The following is a 17,789-nucleotide window of genomic DNA, read 5'->3' as shown; positions in this document are numbered from 1 at the left end:
GAACCATTAGAACTGCGGAACATTTTTGGACAATCATGTCAGGGTTCCTATAACTCCGTAATTACGTAATGAAAAACAAAAAATATGGTGACTGGCTTGGTAAAAAATGTTTTAGGTTACTTGTCTTTTTTTCAGTTGGATGGGGAAGATCAAACACATTATTTATAAACTTTGGCCTAATGGGAACAATTTCATTAGCAAAGTAAGTTTTTGGGCTTTTTGATCTGAGAGTCTAATTCTGATGACTGAAGTAATATAAAACAGATACAAGTGTATTCTTAATTTAGATTGGAGTGATGCCCTTGCATGCAAACTTCAAAGTTTCATCTTGTGTTCAACTCCTTTGCATGGTTTCTTTGAATTACTACGGAGGGAAATAAATGTGAAGTAGTAAAATTTGGACACACAACAGAAGCAGTATTTCAGAAAAAAGTTCTATACACAAGAATATTATGACGTTGTTTTGACAAGAGAGCACACACCAATGCTGGTCTGTCATTTTTCAGCCGAAAAAGGGCAGAACTCTACAATTATAAAAGCCAGAGTTATAGGCCTTGCTGTGGATAGTACTGTAGTATCATAATATTAGTTATCTCACCTTGCATTGATTTGGTCACCGCTCTCCGAATCACTAGATTCTTCAGGCTCTTCAAGGGCTACAACGTGTGCCTTGTTTCGCATCTGAACATCGAGGCCGGGTACCGGTGGAATGGATGCCAGACCCGCACCTGTGACGGGCTCAACCTCAGTCTCCTCTACCGCAAGGCTGTCTGAGGTCATAGGGCTCTCCGGCTCATCAACCGGGGTTGGGGAATCCGGTGGGATCATCTCGGTGGATGATCTGGCTGCTGGGGCAGGTTGGGCTGGTGGCTCCCTTGCTGGAGGAGGAGGAGGTGGGGGTTCAACTGGTGGGGACGGGGCAGACCTCCTCGGAACTGGAATGGGGCGGGGCACAGCCTCCATGGGGGCGGAGTCAAGAGAGGAATGTATAATGCTGTTGCTGACATTAGTGGGAATTCCACTGTCTTCACCACTATCTTTAAGATTAATTCCAGCGTCTGAAACAGTGACTGATACATTGATTTCTGATTTTACAGTGGAATCTGTTTGGAATTGTTCACTTCCTTCAATTGTGTCTGGACTTTGTGACGGCGGAGCACCATTTGAAAGATTTGTGGTTGGTGGGTTTTGTTGTTGTAGTTGTGACCGTAAGGGTCGTCGATTTAGCACGGAACTTTGAGAAATGGCCGCTAAGGAGTCCGCAGATTTGCTCATAGCAGATTTGCTCATAGACTTATCTGGTGGTGATTTTGATAAATTTTCTGCTGAAGTTTTTCTAAACCCGCTCACACTAATGTCTGATATGCTTCCTAACTTATTTATATCGCCAACCTTATCTTCCAGCAATGGGTCTGACGCCCGTGCATAGCGCTGTTTCCTATAAAGTGCCCAGCTTTTAAGCTCACTGTCCCCATAGCCCGGGGAATCAGTACAATCAGACTGACTCATTTTTTGAGGTGGTTCTTTGCTCTGCGTTTCAATGTTGGAAATATCTGACTGTGTCATGGACTGTGGTTCTGACTTTGCTGGTTCCTCTTCCGTTGAACTTGTCGATCGAAGATACGAATCTGCTTTCTCTATGGCCGCCTGTATTTCGCCTCGACTTAGTCGCTTGCCTGATGCTGAAGCTGAATTTGACCGAGGCCATCGAGAAACGACACCACCCTTGTCTGCCCCTCCTTCACTTTCTTTGCTCTCCGTCTTTGTGTTTAACACTTCGGCAGAGGCGGAACGACCCTGATTAAATTTCAAATTGTCACTCGGAAAGTGTGGTTTCCTGGAATGATATGCAGATGTTATGGACAAATCCTCCGATACCGACCCATTAGTTGCACTGAATACTGAATCATCGTTCATACTTTCATTGTCTGTTCTGCTAGTCTCAACTTGTGAAGTACTGGCCGACATATTGGAGGCAAGACGTGATTCATGATATCTATCTGTATTAGAGATATCCGTCATAATATCATTTTGACGACGTTTCCACAATAAACTACTCGATGTTTCATTCACGGCAGAGTTCACAGCTTTTGATATATTTGGCTCCGATAATGCAGGCTTCGGCTTATCAGCCAAGTTTGGTTTTCGGTTCGGAAGTGGTGGGCGTTGTTCTGGGCGGGACCGTCGGGCCCAGCTTGGTGCTTCATCAGCATCCCCAACATCAGAGAGTCGAAGTTTCTTACGTGTATCGTCCTCCGATCCAGAACTGTGATCCACTAAAGATCGCGCTGGAGCAAGCCTCTCAGGTGACATGACAGGTGAACGTACGGTGGGGGATCGTGACGTTGGGGAATGTCGACGAGGTGGGTGAGGATCCGTCTGCTGTTTCTGTTCCTCTTCCATGCGAGCAAATAGTGCCCGCGTATAGTTGAATCGCTGGACATGGCTGGAAGGGGCAACAGTCTGAAATAAATGATTGTTATGTTAAGTCTGGGAAACTGGTTTACAGATCAGACCGAAAAATACAAATATCCCTTAGCTAGCCTTTTTCTAGGCTAGGCTAAGCTGGCTGGTGCAACAGAATAAAATGCAAAATATGTGATATATTTATATAGACTCATGGATTGAAAATATAAACGTTCCAAGTGACACTGAAGAAAGACGCAAAAAGAGCGGTTTTGCTTTGACCCCTTGTTACTTTAAAGCTGCACTCTCACAGATTTACCGGACAACTTCCTTATTTTGAAATTTTTGTGTAAATGTCTGAAAACCAGTGATAATGACTGCTGACAAAAGATCAGTTCGCAATTTTCATATTTTCACTCAAAAATTGAAGTTTTACGGCCAAAACTGTTATTAAAAGACAAAAGACTCATTTCAAGACGAAAAATAAAAATGTTGTCAAAACAATAAATTTATGAGAAAGCAGCTTTAAAATCCTGATGTTCAGCATCTTCATTAGGCCATTAACAAAACCTACCAGAACTAGTTTATTCTTTTTTAAATATCATATATTTTACACAGTCATGTACCCCAGTTTCATCGCTAGCAGCAGTCTTGTTTTTCCCCCGGGTGGCCATATGCCCTGTGGCAGAAGGACGGGTGTTCGCGGGAGGAGGACTGCGAGGCTGGAGGGCTGATGGAACAGCACGGGTAGCAGGTGCCCGGGCAACCGGGTGCTGGAAGGAGCGCACGGGCTGAAACTTGTGGTCCGGGACATCGTTGCTGGCTGCCGAGTGCTGGAATATTTCCTTCATACGACTCACCTGTAATACGAGATAATCATGTGAAATATTGCTTAGTTAAACGAAAACATTGCAAAGCGATCTCAGCATTCATCTGTTGGTGTGTTTTTTCAGTATATCAAGGAGTATAATTCAACAGTTACTATAGCCAGAGTTATGGTTCTTGCTAGAAATGTGCATAGTGTTACAACGCCACCACAGAATGCACTATGGCTTTAAAATACAGTAACTATCACTTTTTTCTTCAAAAAGCAGATAAGCAGAAAATAACCACGACAGCTTTAAAATGACCTCAATTTTTTTTCTTCAAAAGCAGATAAGCAGAAAATAACAGGGAGTTAGTTAGTAAATACATGAGTCAATTGATTGCTAAAATATCTTAGGTTCAATTCCTGCCAGGAAGAAATTTATGATTGCCTCTCAAAATGGACCAGCATCCAAACATGGACTTGATTGTGTGAGGTGTACATCTTTATATGCTTTTATCTCTTCATATTCAAGCTGAAAAAGAACTTTGTATGGTATTGTAAATTGTGACTTGATTGGTATAACTTTCAGAAGTATTACTTTTTTCTCAAAGTATGAAAATTATTAATTAAAATCAAACTGAACTGTTGGCATTTCTCTGAACAGATCTTAAAATCTCAAATACATGTGTTTTCAATACCAGTATCGAAGTAGATCTTGGACAGTGTGTGATCTCGGACCTTCATGATTTTTGCTTTGATTAAAAAGAATCAGATTTCTGCCATTCATCATTTGTTCTAAAAAAACTCTTGTCCAACGTTCAATTAACAAACAAGGTAAAATGTCCGACATCAAGGAACTTAGGACATGGTTATAAAGAAGCCTTTTTTTAAGGACATAATCTTAAGCAAACTTCTGAGAACTACTTTCTAGCTAGAATCTGACCCCATTTTTACATCTATTTTCTAACCATTGAAAAAATATAGTAATAAATTACGTTGCAGATTACTTGGTTTTATTTTAACTATAAAAACCCTAAATTTTACTGTTCAGTAAAAAAATAATCAAACATCTCAACAGATCAGGAAAGAATCTTGAAAAAAACTTCATAAAGTGTCCGAGAACTTCTCTCCAACCAGTTAAGTATATATCATTAAAAATTAGATTTAAAATCTACAAAAGATTTTCATGCATATGGCTCAAAGAGAACTTTACCAGGTAAGAAACCATTACACAGAAATCATTCAAATAGTTAGTTTACATCCCAAGATGCTTTTTATTAGTGCACAAGGCTTATTGATATAAAATGCAATGTACGTTTGTTTATTTTTATATATAGAAGTTGGGTATGTGGAAAATGAAAAAAAAATCAAAAAAATACCATTATGACAATATCAAGAAAAGAATGTCTATAAACTGACAAAGAAATACATACTGTTTAATTTCACTCCTAAATTTTACTACACAAAAAGTTTGAAAACATGAAGAACAAAGAATTGAAGCTGTCACAGAAGATGACAAATAACCCCTTTCACGAGCACATTTTTTATGCCTAAAGATCGTTACAATAACTTTAAATTGCACAACTTAAAAGACACCAAAAAAGATCAGTGGTTGAAACCAACAATTGTTATAAAGATTTAATGCCAATTTATACTTGTGTAAGAATTCAGTCTTGTTCATCCAAAAGTCTTAAAGCTGCACTCTCACAGATTGAACGTTTTGACAACTTTTTTATTATTTGTCTTCGAACAAGCCAATTTATGAAAAACTGCATGGAAACCAAACAGTGATATAAGACTGCTGACAAAAAAACAAACAATTAAAACTCAGATTTTAATATTCTAAGGTTCAAAACTTGATGTTTATGCAATTTTATAAAACAGTTTCAGTCATAGATCTTCAATTTTTAAACAGAAATAAAAAAAATCTGCGGACTATTTTTTGTCAGCAGTCATATATCACTGTTTTGCAGATATCTACGCAAAAATTGGCTAATTCCAGGACAAAAAATAAAACAGCTGTCAAAATGGTAAATCTTTGAGAGTGCAGCTTTAAAATTATGGCGACTGTAAGAAATGTATGTACAGCCATTATTTTTTTTTTACCCTTTTACATAAAGGCTGCAGAGTGTTCATGTACATGTATGTAATTTAAGATAACTATCAAACATAACACGAAACCAAGAACACAAACTAGAAAACCAAACGCAACATACACCATGGAAGAATAAACATAAAAATGTTAGGTAAAAAATATGGTGTTATTTCAATCAAATTTCCATACACTCACCCACCATACAGTTTGTTTTTTTCTCTTATAAGGAAGTATTGCATAAAACCTTTCACCTCCACAATATCTAATGACAATAAGGTCTAAGAAATTCTGGTTCGGGTTACCCTAGGCTACCCTACCTATGAAATATTCTGTCGGTTATTTTACACTTTTCATAAAAAAATAACAAAACAACTGTGTGTTTTAATATATATATGTAGTTTAAAAAAGCTTTATTATGAAGATCACATGTACTACATTCCTGAATGATGCAGTGATCGAAATGAGCAAAAGCCTGCAAGCACTGCACTGGTAAAATGTCTTCCAGGCTTGCTCAAATTTTGAATTTTATATAGCAGGGCTTGTTCAAAAATGTAATACCAAGCAATAATATAAGAATTCGGGCTTCTTCATCCTAAAGTCTAATTTCAATGACTGATGATGACAATAATGTCCTGACATAAAGCCATTTAAAAAATGTCCAACCTACCCTACTCTTTTTGGATGAACTGATAAGAAAGAACACAATGTTTTACTTTTCACCTAAACAGTATTAGATATCGGAATCGTAATTCAGTCTGATAAGGATTCATTGCAAGATGAACATTTTCATTTACTTTTTTAAGATAAATTTTATAAACAAGGGAGGTTTTGAAGGTTACATCGTTGCATCAAATATTATGGGGGATTAAAAAATATTGCAGAGTGCAGTTTATTTATGCAATGTCCAAACAATTAACACACATAATCATTTTGAAAATATTAATTGGCAAAATAAATAATATTATTTCCTTCACTCTCTAAGCCAATGCAATTTTTCAAAAAATTCAGGTTCCAAATAAATGTTAATTAATAATAGTAGAAAATAATTATCACAGAATAAGTTACAATGTATATAGGAGTTTGAATGGGCAGGACGGTTTCACTTTCAGCGCATATTGCATAAGCTTTTATAAGTACATTCTGGGATCATAAATGCTGGTAATATAACTATCCACCGGAATGTAAAGTGAACTACCGGTAAGTCTTATAATAAGACTTAGTTCACTTTACATTCCGGTGGGCTTTTATAATAGCAGGAATGTACATCTGTAGGGATGTAGAAGATGATTGTTTCAGTTTAAGATTGCTATATATTTCACAGAGTGAGCACCAAAATCTATATTTTATGAGTGTCCCTGTCAAAGTGAAATTTTAATGTTTGGTTTCAAAAGGTGAAATATATCCCAATCACACAGAAACAAACAATTTTCTTTTAATTATATTCTGTTATTACTGTTTTTCAGAAAAGTATGCCCACTTGTATGCCAATGTAACATTATTTTAAAAAATGAAGTCATTAAAATGTGTCTCAGCCCTCGGCTACAGTGAATGCTGACATTTGATTTGGACATGAGAACTGGCTGAAATTTTGAAACAGTGAAAAATATCCAATCAATATTTTTACCATTTGAAACAGTGAAATATCAATAATAAACCACCAGAAAGCATATAATAAATGCTAATGCTATGGTTAGACTTTCACAGAGGTTGCAATGCATGGGGAGACTACTGTATGGAGAATGAGTGCGGATGTGATGGGAGGGATGATAAAGTTACCCACATCGTGAGGCTCGGGCTGAAAATAAAACACGGGAAAAACACGGTCACACTAGAAATAACGTACAGAAAAACGCACAGTCTGCTAATAACTACCAGCTAGGAGAGGTTTTTTGGCCTTGTGTAGGGTTTGGCATTCAAATACTCACTTTAAAAGTTTTGGAAAAGGGAAAACCTATTTATAGGAAGTAAGAATGGAACAGACACAGCTTAAGAAGTTCTTTTAATGAACTGATTTGTTAAAACAAGAGGAAATTTAAAACTAGGAGGAAGTTTATTGGGAAATATAACCTTTACTTACTGTCTATGAAATAAAACATAAAACATAAGATGATTTGAAATGATTATGAAATGAATACTACAAATAATAGAAATACAAACGTTTCATTCATATAAATAATTAATATTATAAAATGTACAAACTGTTTCTAAAGTACACATTTCAACCATTTTCACAATATTAATGCAAGTAACAAGAAAATTAAAATGCACTCCTTACAAAAATATAAACATTTACAAATTCTAACCAACAAGGAAATGTATACACAAAATTCACACACAACGAAAAAGAGTTGTAATAACTTTGTGGAAATCACTTCAAGATCTAGCTTCATTACTAAAAAACACATTCAAACTTCAAGTAATGTACAAACCTTTGAGCCAACTGTCCCTGGCTTGTTAACGCGAGCAGCGCTTGATGGGGGAGGATTGTAGACCGGTGGAAAGTTTGGAATGTCAACCTCAGGTTCCTTTGGAGGTGGGGGCGGAGGAGAGTGGGGCGGGCTGTCCAGACTATCACCCAGACTCCCGCTCCGAAATCTGCTGGCAATCAACACTTGTGATCGTGGATTTTGTGCAGTTGTCATGTTTCGCCTCTTTCTGTACTTCTTATTCAATATTGTGACCTTGTTCCTTTTAAAACTTGTTATAAATGATACTTAATTTCAACTAAGTGTTATAAATCTTCTGGAAAGAAGTTCATGGGCACAACCATTGTATTTTCCGTATTTCTACACAACCTTGCTGGGGAATACAATTAAAGGAAAGGTCACTGTTGTAGGTGGTAGGGTGCTATGGGGTCAGGTGCACTGTTCTTCATGCTTTAAATTGTGCACCAAACCCGGTATATCTGGAACATGAAAAAATAATATTTAAGAAAAATGATTACTGTATTTAAGAATGATAGCATCAAAGATTAATTGAATTTTCATGTTGTGTTATATATTTTCTACACTAAGATGAAAAATGTGAAAGTATAACGCAATAATTAAAGGTTATTGTTAACTGGTCAAAATTTCCACCACTTCTGTTAAAGTCTTGGTGGCGTTCTGGATGAGGTGTCAGTTTGCTAGTATTTTCTTGACTTCACCGGCATTGGTTAGCAACCCACTTAAACAAAAATACTTTTTTCTACTACAGCTGTATTTTTTTCTGCAATTTTGATATCTTAGAATAAAACAATTATAAAATATATGCTTTCAGATGCATGACTTGGAAAACTATATTTTGGTCCAAAAACATGAGCGAGTAACAATCAATATAAGTGTATGAGACTCTGTTGCTAACATTTAGAAAAAAGAACTCCTCATGTGGTAAAAGGGTACATTTCATCGCATAAATGATTCCATTTTTTGTATCTGTACAAAATGTTCCAATACTGTTCCATTAGACCCAATTTTTAGGTGCAACTGAACCATTTTGACCAATGTCCTTTTTGGCCTACTTTTTTGCATGACTTAAGAGTTAGACTGACATCTATTCATAGTATGTTTTATAGTGTATAAATATATATGGTATGCATATAAAGATATTAAGAGTTCTCTTACAGTAAAGAATTCTTCATTTAATGTCCTCATTGCTAACTAAATGTAGTGTGGAAGTAAGTCAGTATGAGCGATCGTATAATTGAAGAATAACAAGAGCGTTTGTCTTAAATATGCCGATTATGGCCACCATAGCAAGTTATTCATACCAGCAACAATTACATGTTACTTCTGATATCTTCCATTCATTACACAAATTGGGCAGAAATGAGCCAGGCCATATTGGTAACTTGGCCGAAATGACCCGGATAGCCTGCTAGATTGTGCCACTCCCTTTTTGTGATGAGATGACAGATGATACCAAGTACATTGATTTTATCCAATTGAAATGGCAACAAAATACCAAAGAAACATCACTTATATCTTTGAGTCCTAACAAGGAATTCATGCGAGTTCTTGCATTGGGAGTGAACGTTAAAATATCTTACTTTAAGACTGAATTTGGGTGATTTTTGTCAATATGTCGTGACTTTACCTTTCCATTCGAAAGAAATTAAAATCCAGTATCTTCTGGCAGTAGTATATCAATTAAGTTCCATCATAACCACAATCGCTTAAGTAATTTAAATGCATAAATCAATGACAAAAACGAAATGTTTACAATCTTTGGTCCATACCCCACCCATTTTGTTGACAAGAAAATGTAACTTCCGGTTTCGCTAATCCTGTCAACTTGCGAATTATTTTTCATAATACCACGAATTTGCACAAAAACGAAACATTTCCGTGATAATATCACAACATAAATGTTACAAAATTACTAAATAAACCACTGTTTCCATTCTAAAGCGAATGAAAAGCGAAAAACAGACTAGAATGGACCCACCTTCTTACTGCACCGCCATGATAACTTAAGACGGCCTTTGACCTCTTGAGCTATTTTTAGAAGATTGTATTCGTTCATGGATTGCTCTGTCCATCTTTTAAAAGTAATTTATTTTGCCAGATAATCAATCAATCAATCAATCAATCAATCAATCAATCAATCAATCAATCAATCAATCAATCAATCAATCAATCAATCAATCAATCAATCAATCAATCAATCAATCAATCAATCAACCAACCAACCAATCAATCAATCAATCAATCAATCATGCAATCAATCAATCATGCAATCGTTCTATATCAATCATGCAATCGTTCTATCTTTCAGCAAGTCATTCAGTGGCTGGCTGGCTGGCTGGCTGGCTGTTTGTCTGTCAGGCTGGCTGGCTGGCTGTTTGTCTGTCTGTCTGCCGCCTGGTTGGCTGGCTGGCTGTCTGGCTGTCAGTCTGGTTGGCTGTCTGGCTGCTGGCAGTCTGGCTGGCTGGCTTGCTGTCTGTCTGTCTGGCTGGCTTGGATTACAAGAGAAGTCGTACCAATCCAAACTTGAACCACTAAGAAGTCCTGGAAAATACAGAAAAGTCGTCCCATATATGGATTTTAATATATTAGTAGTACATGTTATTACTGTCAAACTTTACATGTAAGAACACATGTCTGTCTGTCTGTCTGTCTGTCTGGCTAGCTGGCTGTCTGTCTGTCTGGCTGGCTAGCTGGCTGGCTGGCTGGCTGGCTGACTGGCTGCATGGCTGGCTGGCTGTCTGGCTGGCTGGCTGGCTGGCTGACTCAATGCATTACATTAGAGAAGTATTACCAACACAAACTCGGCACCACTACGATAAACAGAGGACGCGCCCAACATATGGATTTTATAGTACATATTATAACTGTCAAAATTTATGTGTAAGAACACCTGTCTGTCTTTCTGTCTGCCTGCCTGCCTGCCTGCCTGCCTGCCTGCCTGCCTGCATGCCTGCTTCTGCCCTTGCCTGCCTGCCTGCCTGTCTGTCTGTCTGCCTTCATGCCTGCCCCTGCATGCCTGCCGGACAATCTGTTTATCTGCCAATCTGACTGCGTGAATGCTTGTTTGTCTTGTATACCTATTTGTCAGCCGGTCTGTCTTTATAATTATTTACATAAAGAAGAAGGTGTGGCAGTTCAATGGAATTATTGTTTTTGCCTTAAAGTGACTCGCTCATGTTTATGGACCAAAATTTTGTTTTCCCGTTAATGCATCTGTTAACACTTATTTTATCATTATTTTACTCTATGATATCGAAATTGCAGAAAAAATACAGTTACAGCATAAAAAAGTATTTTGGTTTTAGTGGGGTTTGAACCCATGCTGGTAAAGTGAATAAAAAATTAGAAAACATCCAGCCTTTTGGTATTTTTGTTTTAACACTTCTTATGATTTGCCACACTTTATTTCATAAATTTTACAAACCATGAGCTAGTTACCTTAATAATCAATATGCGGGTTTGCGAGACTTGCTATGCAAACCTTATGTACACAATTCATGCAGTGTATATAACAATACTCACTATAAATAATTACATGTGTATTCATTTGCTAGATTGTTTAATACAAATTCAGCTGAATGTCACGTTTCATTTGGATAAGTTTCTTAGTTTCTTTATTAGTTTATATTGCCAACAGTATCTATAGCTTTTCTATGTTATCCTGTAGAATTAAAACCCTCTACTTCCATCAACCCAACCCCCAACAATCTCAAAATCAAGACAGATCATGGCATTTTTGCATGCATATTCAAATAGCTGTAAGTTTCATCCTGTATGCCACGTGCACCAGGCCTGGTATTTAATAGCTGCACCCCCACCGATTGATCGTATTGACATACTTTTTGTGCTTTTTTTGTCTAGGAATGAACCATTTTTTGCACAAATGTCTGGAAACCAGTGATATAATTAAGACTGCTGACTAAATATCAGATCACAGTTTATAGTATTCACGTTCAAAAGTTGGTTACGTGGATGAAGGCGTTACTAACCCTGTAAGAATATAAAGCTATTGAAATCTGTTATGTTGCGAATGACCTTATATGACTGCATTGGACTGCATTGGAGGAAATTGATGCCAAAAGCAGCCAATTTCAAGACAAATTAAAAAAGTATCAAAATTGACAACCTGTGATAGTGCTGCAGCTTTATAATCACACATGTGGCATCATATGAGTACTTACTTATATGAGCAAGGTTATACAAATTAAACATCATTGTAGACTGCAAGCCAAAAAATATCCTGGAAACAACGAGAATCCCTTGCGGCAGGCCGGCCAGTTGGTGAGGCAACAGGTCATCAAGGATAAACGGTCACTCATGGAAATGTGCGCCAGAGCTGGCGTTGATCTTATCAACCCCTCATTTTGTTCTGTGGTTCTGCTTTGGTGAATCGTAAGAGTCCTGTCATCAGAATGTCTGTGGTGTTTTCAAAAGGTGTAGTGTCAGTTTTGATCTCTTTGATTAAAGGAGAATTGATCATTGTCATGATGTTTTTGATACCACTTGCTTTAAGTCATCTTTACTTGTTGCTAATGTAACAGTCCACTGTAGGCGGATGTGCGTTCATAGTATAACATTCCATTATATACGGAAGTATGTTCATAGAACTTTGATGTATTTGTTTGGTAATATGCAAACAAGCAAAGCCCGGACTCTGTGTCAGGATTGAGAATTTACTGTATATAAAGACCACAGGTCCCCTCCAGGGTCGAGCATGCTTTTCTCTGATGGGATCCATTGGCCTCGTTTGGCTCGCACGTTACAAATGGTGGCAGCGGTGGGAATAAGACATCTGCTGGACCAGAGTTGCCTTACCCATGAGTTTCCCAGGCCAAGACTCAGGACGAGTCTTCTCCGTGGGAAAAGCAATGTAACTGTCCGCGGTAGGCGGATGTGCGTTCATAGTATAACATTCTGTTAAATTCGGAAGCACCTTCATAGTAAGTTGATGTACTTGTTTGGTAATATGCAAATTAGCAAAGCCCGGGCTCTGTGTGGATTGAGATTTACTCTATATAAAGACAGTGGACCCCTTCTGGGTCGAGCATGCTTTTCTTTGAAGGGATCCATTGGCCTCGTTTGGCTCGCACATTACACTATTATTAAATATTCAACTTCATTGCAACATGCAATGTCATGGGCATGTATTTGAAAACATATACCACAGTATTATAGATATATAGGACAAATATTTCATCGGTTTTCTATATTTGCATGGATCAACTGCTAGTCAATGTATATTCCTGTTCCAGGAGTGATGGACTGTGCACTGGCATCAGAAGCGCATGTGTGTGGGGAAAAATTGAAGTCAGCATATATGACGATGCTCGATTAGAGTGGTGCAAATGTTCAAATCCGGATCACGGATCAAAGCAAAAACTGTCCAGACTGAGGGCAAGCATGAAAATGTGAAGAGTTGAAAACTATCAGCTTTTTACAGATAGTGCCAGTTGTTGCTGAAAGTATTGGACAATAATTTGATTGTTTGTTGTCTGTGATGTTGAATTTTAAATGCATTTGGAGAACACTGGTTATTGACTATTAGTTGCCAGGTGTATTCATTACACTGTGATCTAAAAAAAGGACTTTCAAGTGATGTAGTAAGCTAAAAATGGATGCCTAAAAACATATTTGCCCAAAAGTAGCAGTGAAAATGATGCCATCACAGTGACCATCAAAGGTTATGGCGAAAGACTCCATTCACAGTTGCAGTGGCTAATTTTTCACTGCGATTTTCTATGTATATTTCCTGGAATTTGTCTCCTCATTTTACTATCTGTCTGTCCGCCCACCTATCAATCTTGTCTGAATGTTATCTATTATGTCCAAATGTTTTATCTGCTTTTCAGTCTGTCTACTCTGTCTGTTTGTCTATCTGGTCAGTTACTAAAAATCCCTTTAGTTACAGCAGACATAAAAATAATGCCGGTATGTTTCTGTGGCCATGACCGTATAATTTTTGGATATCTGTTTACACACACTTCAAATAGACACAAGACATTGACCATTTCAAGGTTATGGTCATTTTAAGGTCAATGTCATTTCAAGGTTAAAGTAGGAAAAAATATCCCCATTTTTTCCACTAATTGTTACTTAAATAACAATTTTGCATAAGAACAGCACTGTTGACAACACCAAGGTCTTCACACATTATGGTATATTTTAACCAGTTTTAGAATAACGAAGAAAAAAACAAGAGTATACTGTCATTTAATATCAAAATATCACATACATGTTTCCAGCAACGTTATAATTTGTACAAATAAATGGACGCTACTTGTATAAATACTGTCTCTGATAATTACATACATATTTACAAAGTACGATAGATTACTAATATCAATATCAAATATCAATTTAACTATCTCAACAATGTTATATCTACAAAGTGTGTAACTTATGTTTGTTTTAGTGTCTTGAAAATACAAACCCAAAGTCTTTAATTGAAAGTAAATATTTAAATGACCTGACATTTGGCATTACCGGTAAGCAAAATTGACATTCAAGTTAAACTGACAATGAAAGAATAACATTTTTTAACTTGTGTCATTTTTCTATTTAGGCCAAATGAACATGTTGTGGTTACAGTTAACAGATTGAACCAATTTTACATCCTGTTCGTAATAATCAATTTGGTAAAATGTTTTTTTAGCATTTATCTTTTTGCTAATGTAAACAATACCATCAGAATGTGTATGTATGTACGTAAAGTATACAATGATATACAAACTTCGTACACAATAAAATCGTTTTTTGTCAGCATATAACATTAAACACAAAATTATTTCTTTTGGCCTTAAACAGAAGCAATGAGAATTATTGATTTTGTAATAAAAGAATTTTGTAGGGATTAACAATCAGGAAGTTTGAAATATGCTTGAAATGCTGATAAAATCTTACTCAAATGAACAAGATTTTGTTTAAACTTTATATAACAATGATTGTGAAGAAAGTTATTTTCACTTTATCGAAGTAAATCTCGTTGGTACGATGTTGCATGAGAGTGTGGTCTTCGGAAACCTTGAGAAAACCCACTTGTCTGGCTTGGTAACCAACAACCAACCTCATATGAGCCCAGGCCGGGAATCATACCTGGGTCATCTTGGTGCGAAGCAAGTGCGCTAACCACTGCTCTTACCGGACAACTATACAAGAACAAAATTTGAACAAGAAAATCAATGGCAGGTATAATTTGGTTGTGCCCTATTACAAGTAGACGGAATTGTTTTTACAACACTATACATAAATATAGGATAGTTTCTACACCTACTGCCAGAGTTATTAAAATTATACACATTGAGGATGAAGCACCAGTCTTGTATTCTTTTAATAACAAGAGTTGGGTGTAGTTAATTTTTGTACTATATTGCTAAGCCTACCGTGCAATAACTATAATGCAAATATTGACCCGCATGCTATTAATTGCGCAGTAATTCAGGGGCAGTAATCACTAATGCATCCTCGGCACCCCAGCGTATCATAACCTATATGATACCCGTAGCAAATCAGCTGTAAAAATCTCGTAGTCATGAATAATTAATAAGGTGAAATACAGCCGCTACGTTGGTCATATAAGACACACATCATGCAGTGTGGAAATGGCCAAGAAGTTACGGATGTAATCTCGGTTTGAAATAATCCAATGAGAAATCATTTTAGGCAGGATATCATATTGTTAAAAATGCCGGTGGCTCTTCAAAAAGGAGATTTTTTCCTTTTTGTTATCAGCTATTTCATTGGTTGGAAAATGCTTATGAATATTTAAGATTTACAAAGTTTCCCTAGCAAATTTGCCGAGGGTATCATATAGGTTATGATATGCTGGGAGGCCGAGGAGATCACTAATGTTACTATTATCTTTATTGTCAAATATATGCCTCAGTGATTCCATTCAGGCAATTGGTCAGTCATTTTTACAGTCCAATAAAAATACTCAGAATCTACTGTTAAACAAAAATAAATAATTAATTACTGCCCCTGGTAACCACTCTTATTTTGAATTAATGTATAAACAAAAATGAAGTTAACATTCTCAAATAATGTACATTTTGGTATAAATTGAGGACAGGATTTTAACAATCCTATTCACAAACCATTTCTTTTAGAGTGAAAAGTCAAAATTTCTTAATATTTTTTGCATATAGTGAAGAAATCACGTAATCTATTACCAAGAAAAATGTTTAAGTACCTTTATTGTAAACTTAATGTATTACTTCAGCTGAGCAGAGTAGATTTCTTTCCATAAATTAACATTCAGGGTGATGACCCTTCTTTTAACAGTTTAAATGTATTTAAACAATAACCCAATCTCTTTATGTGAACCAGAGTATTAACTTTCTTGTTTTCATTGTAATTTCTTTTTCAAACTTTTTTAAAGTAAGTTTAAATAAAGACAACTGTGTCTATGATCCAAATTCCAATGGCAAAACATTACATATGAATAAATTAATTTATTAATCAACTAATCTATTCAAACAATAAATTCATCTTCACTAAGAGAGCACAAGTATCCATCATCTCCTTTGGTCTCTGAATGGTCTCCCTTGGATTCCCGTTTCCATGGTAACATTTCGTTGAGTTGTCGGATCGTTCGGTCCTTCTTCTGAAGTTCCATCGTTAATTGCGTAAGCCGCTGTTCCATTTGCCTGAAATCATCCTCTGTTGGTGCGCTTCGATCCTGAAAACATTATTTTTTGGTAAATATTTCAATCATTTTTTTCAATATTGGAGACTGATTATTTTGACATTTATCAATAATTTTTATGACTATTTAGACAAATATAGCAACCATAACTTTTAATGACAACTTAATTTCATTTTTTTTTAATTACTACTTTTTATTTTCTTAATGTGAAGACACAGCTGTAAGCTGACATCTTGTGAAAAGATAACTCATGATGCATATAGTAGCAAAATCAAGCTACCAGTAGTAGTAGTTATTTCCCTTGATCAAGGAATTATAGTTTACAAAATTATACAGCTAATGCCAATCATCCAGAGCCAGTATTCAATATAAATCTTATCCTTATCCTTAGACATGCCTCAGTGATTCCATTCAACCTATTGGCCAGCTAAATATACAGGCCAATCATAACACTTAGAATCTAATTTTAAACTTAAGAAATCTGCCCTCCGGGGGAAATAAACCCATGTATCCCTTTGCAACACGGATGACATCACTAACAACATCAAAATTATGACAACATTTTTTCTTTGTGAAAAACAGAACAGGTAATAAATGATAATTATGTTATAAGTTGTCTGTTTAGCACAGTGGTTAAGGGTCACAGGTTCAATTCTCAGCAGGGTTTGGTTTGAAAAAGACAAGCCAGGAGAGTAAGTGTCTTCAAGGTAATCTTGTTTTCCTCACAACACAAGACCCACTCTAATGATGAAATTATAAGTGCTTATATTATAACCATCAGTTGTCTGGATAACACAGTGGTTAACACACTTTCTTCCAAGGTTCGATTCCAGCCAGGACACATGTGACTTAGGTTGGTGGTCACCAACCCGGACACAAGTTGGTTTTCTATAGGTTCTCAGGTTTCCCCCACAACACAAAACCATGATCTAGCACAACATTGTGCCTTCGAGAATGTCTTAGCAAAAGTGAAGACAACTTCTTTCACAATGGTAAAATATATAACGTTTAGACAAAATAATGTTGAGGTTACTTGTTTTAAATTTAACTAAGGACCTACTGTTGATTGTGTCACCCGGGCCTTATCTCTCACGATGGTGAGTAGAAGCTCAGTGTGTGAAGCCCGCAGTACATTTGTCAACGTAGCCAGGTCCTCTCCAATAACCAGCCTCTCATCTATCTGTGAAATCAGGGGGTATCAATACAGTTAGGTTTACTTTAAACTTCTATATATTAGCTGGGTTGCAAATCCATACCAGTAATTAAAGGTACATTTCTGTACAGACTGAAGCAACCAGCACTCGTTTCCATCATTTTATGTGTGCCGAATAAGGCCACAACATATGGTCTAGTGAAAGTGCCCTATTGATCAAACCTACAAACTCTTTG

At 36.5% G+C, this 17,789-nt stretch overlaps 2 protein-coding genes across 9 annotated transcripts in view; both read right to left on the bottom strand.

Annotated features, from left to right (window-relative positions):
* Positions 1 to 594: 594 nt before the first annotated feature.
* On the bottom strand, positions 595 to 7,951 carry LOC128241110 (nucleolar and coiled-body phosphoprotein 1-like). The gene is made up of 3 exons (XM_052958088.1): positions 7,739 to 7,951; positions 3,033 to 3,266; positions 595 to 2,463 (listed from the first exon to the last, which is right to left on the bottom strand). Exons 1-3 carry the CDS (start codon positions 7,949 to 7,951, stop codon positions 595 to 597), a joined length of 2,316 nt encoding a protein of 771 aa, XP_052814048.1.
* Positions 7,952 to 13,950: 5,999 nt separating this feature from the next.
* LOC128240561 (uncharacterized) overlaps positions 13,951 to 17,789 on the bottom strand; it is a 64,011-nt gene continuing 60,172 nt past the window's right edge. For all 8 annotated transcript variants that reach the window (XM_052957242.1, XM_052957240.1, XM_052957244.1 and 5 more), the window contains 2 exons: positions 17,461 to 17,580; positions 13,951 to 16,433 (listed from right to left, as the gene is read on the bottom strand). In XM_052957242.1, coding sequence (XP_052813202.1) covers positions 16,227 to 16,433; positions 17,461 to 17,580 — 327 coding nt within the window. In that variant the 3' untranslated portion in view covers positions 13,951 to 16,226. The remainder of the gene's footprint in view (positions 16,434 to 17,460; positions 17,581 to 17,789) is intronic.

Source organism: Mya arenaria, chromosome 7 (genome assembly GCF_026914265.1).
Source record: "Mya arenaria isolate MELC-2E11 chromosome 7, ASM2691426v1".
In the NCBI taxonomy this organism is placed as follows: Eukaryota; Metazoa; Mollusca; class Bivalvia; order Myida; family Myidae; genus Mya; species Mya arenaria.
This window is presented reverse-complemented; position numbering and strand designations above follow the sequence as displayed.

Bases quoted from the DNA above. Each gene is read 5' to 3' on its own strand.
- LOC128241110 (XM_052958088.1), bottom strand. From the start codon at position 7,951: ATGACAACTGCACAAAATCCACGATCACAAGTGTTGATTGCCAGCAGA. The intron at 3,267-7,738 runs GTTTGTACATTA...CTCGTATTACAG, and splicing joins CAGGGACAGTTGGCTCAAAG to GTGAGTCGTATGAAGGAAAT. The intron at 2,464-3,032 runs GTACATGACTGT...CATTTATTTCAG, and splicing joins CTGCTAGCGATGAAACTGGG to ACTGTTGCCCCTTCCAGCCA.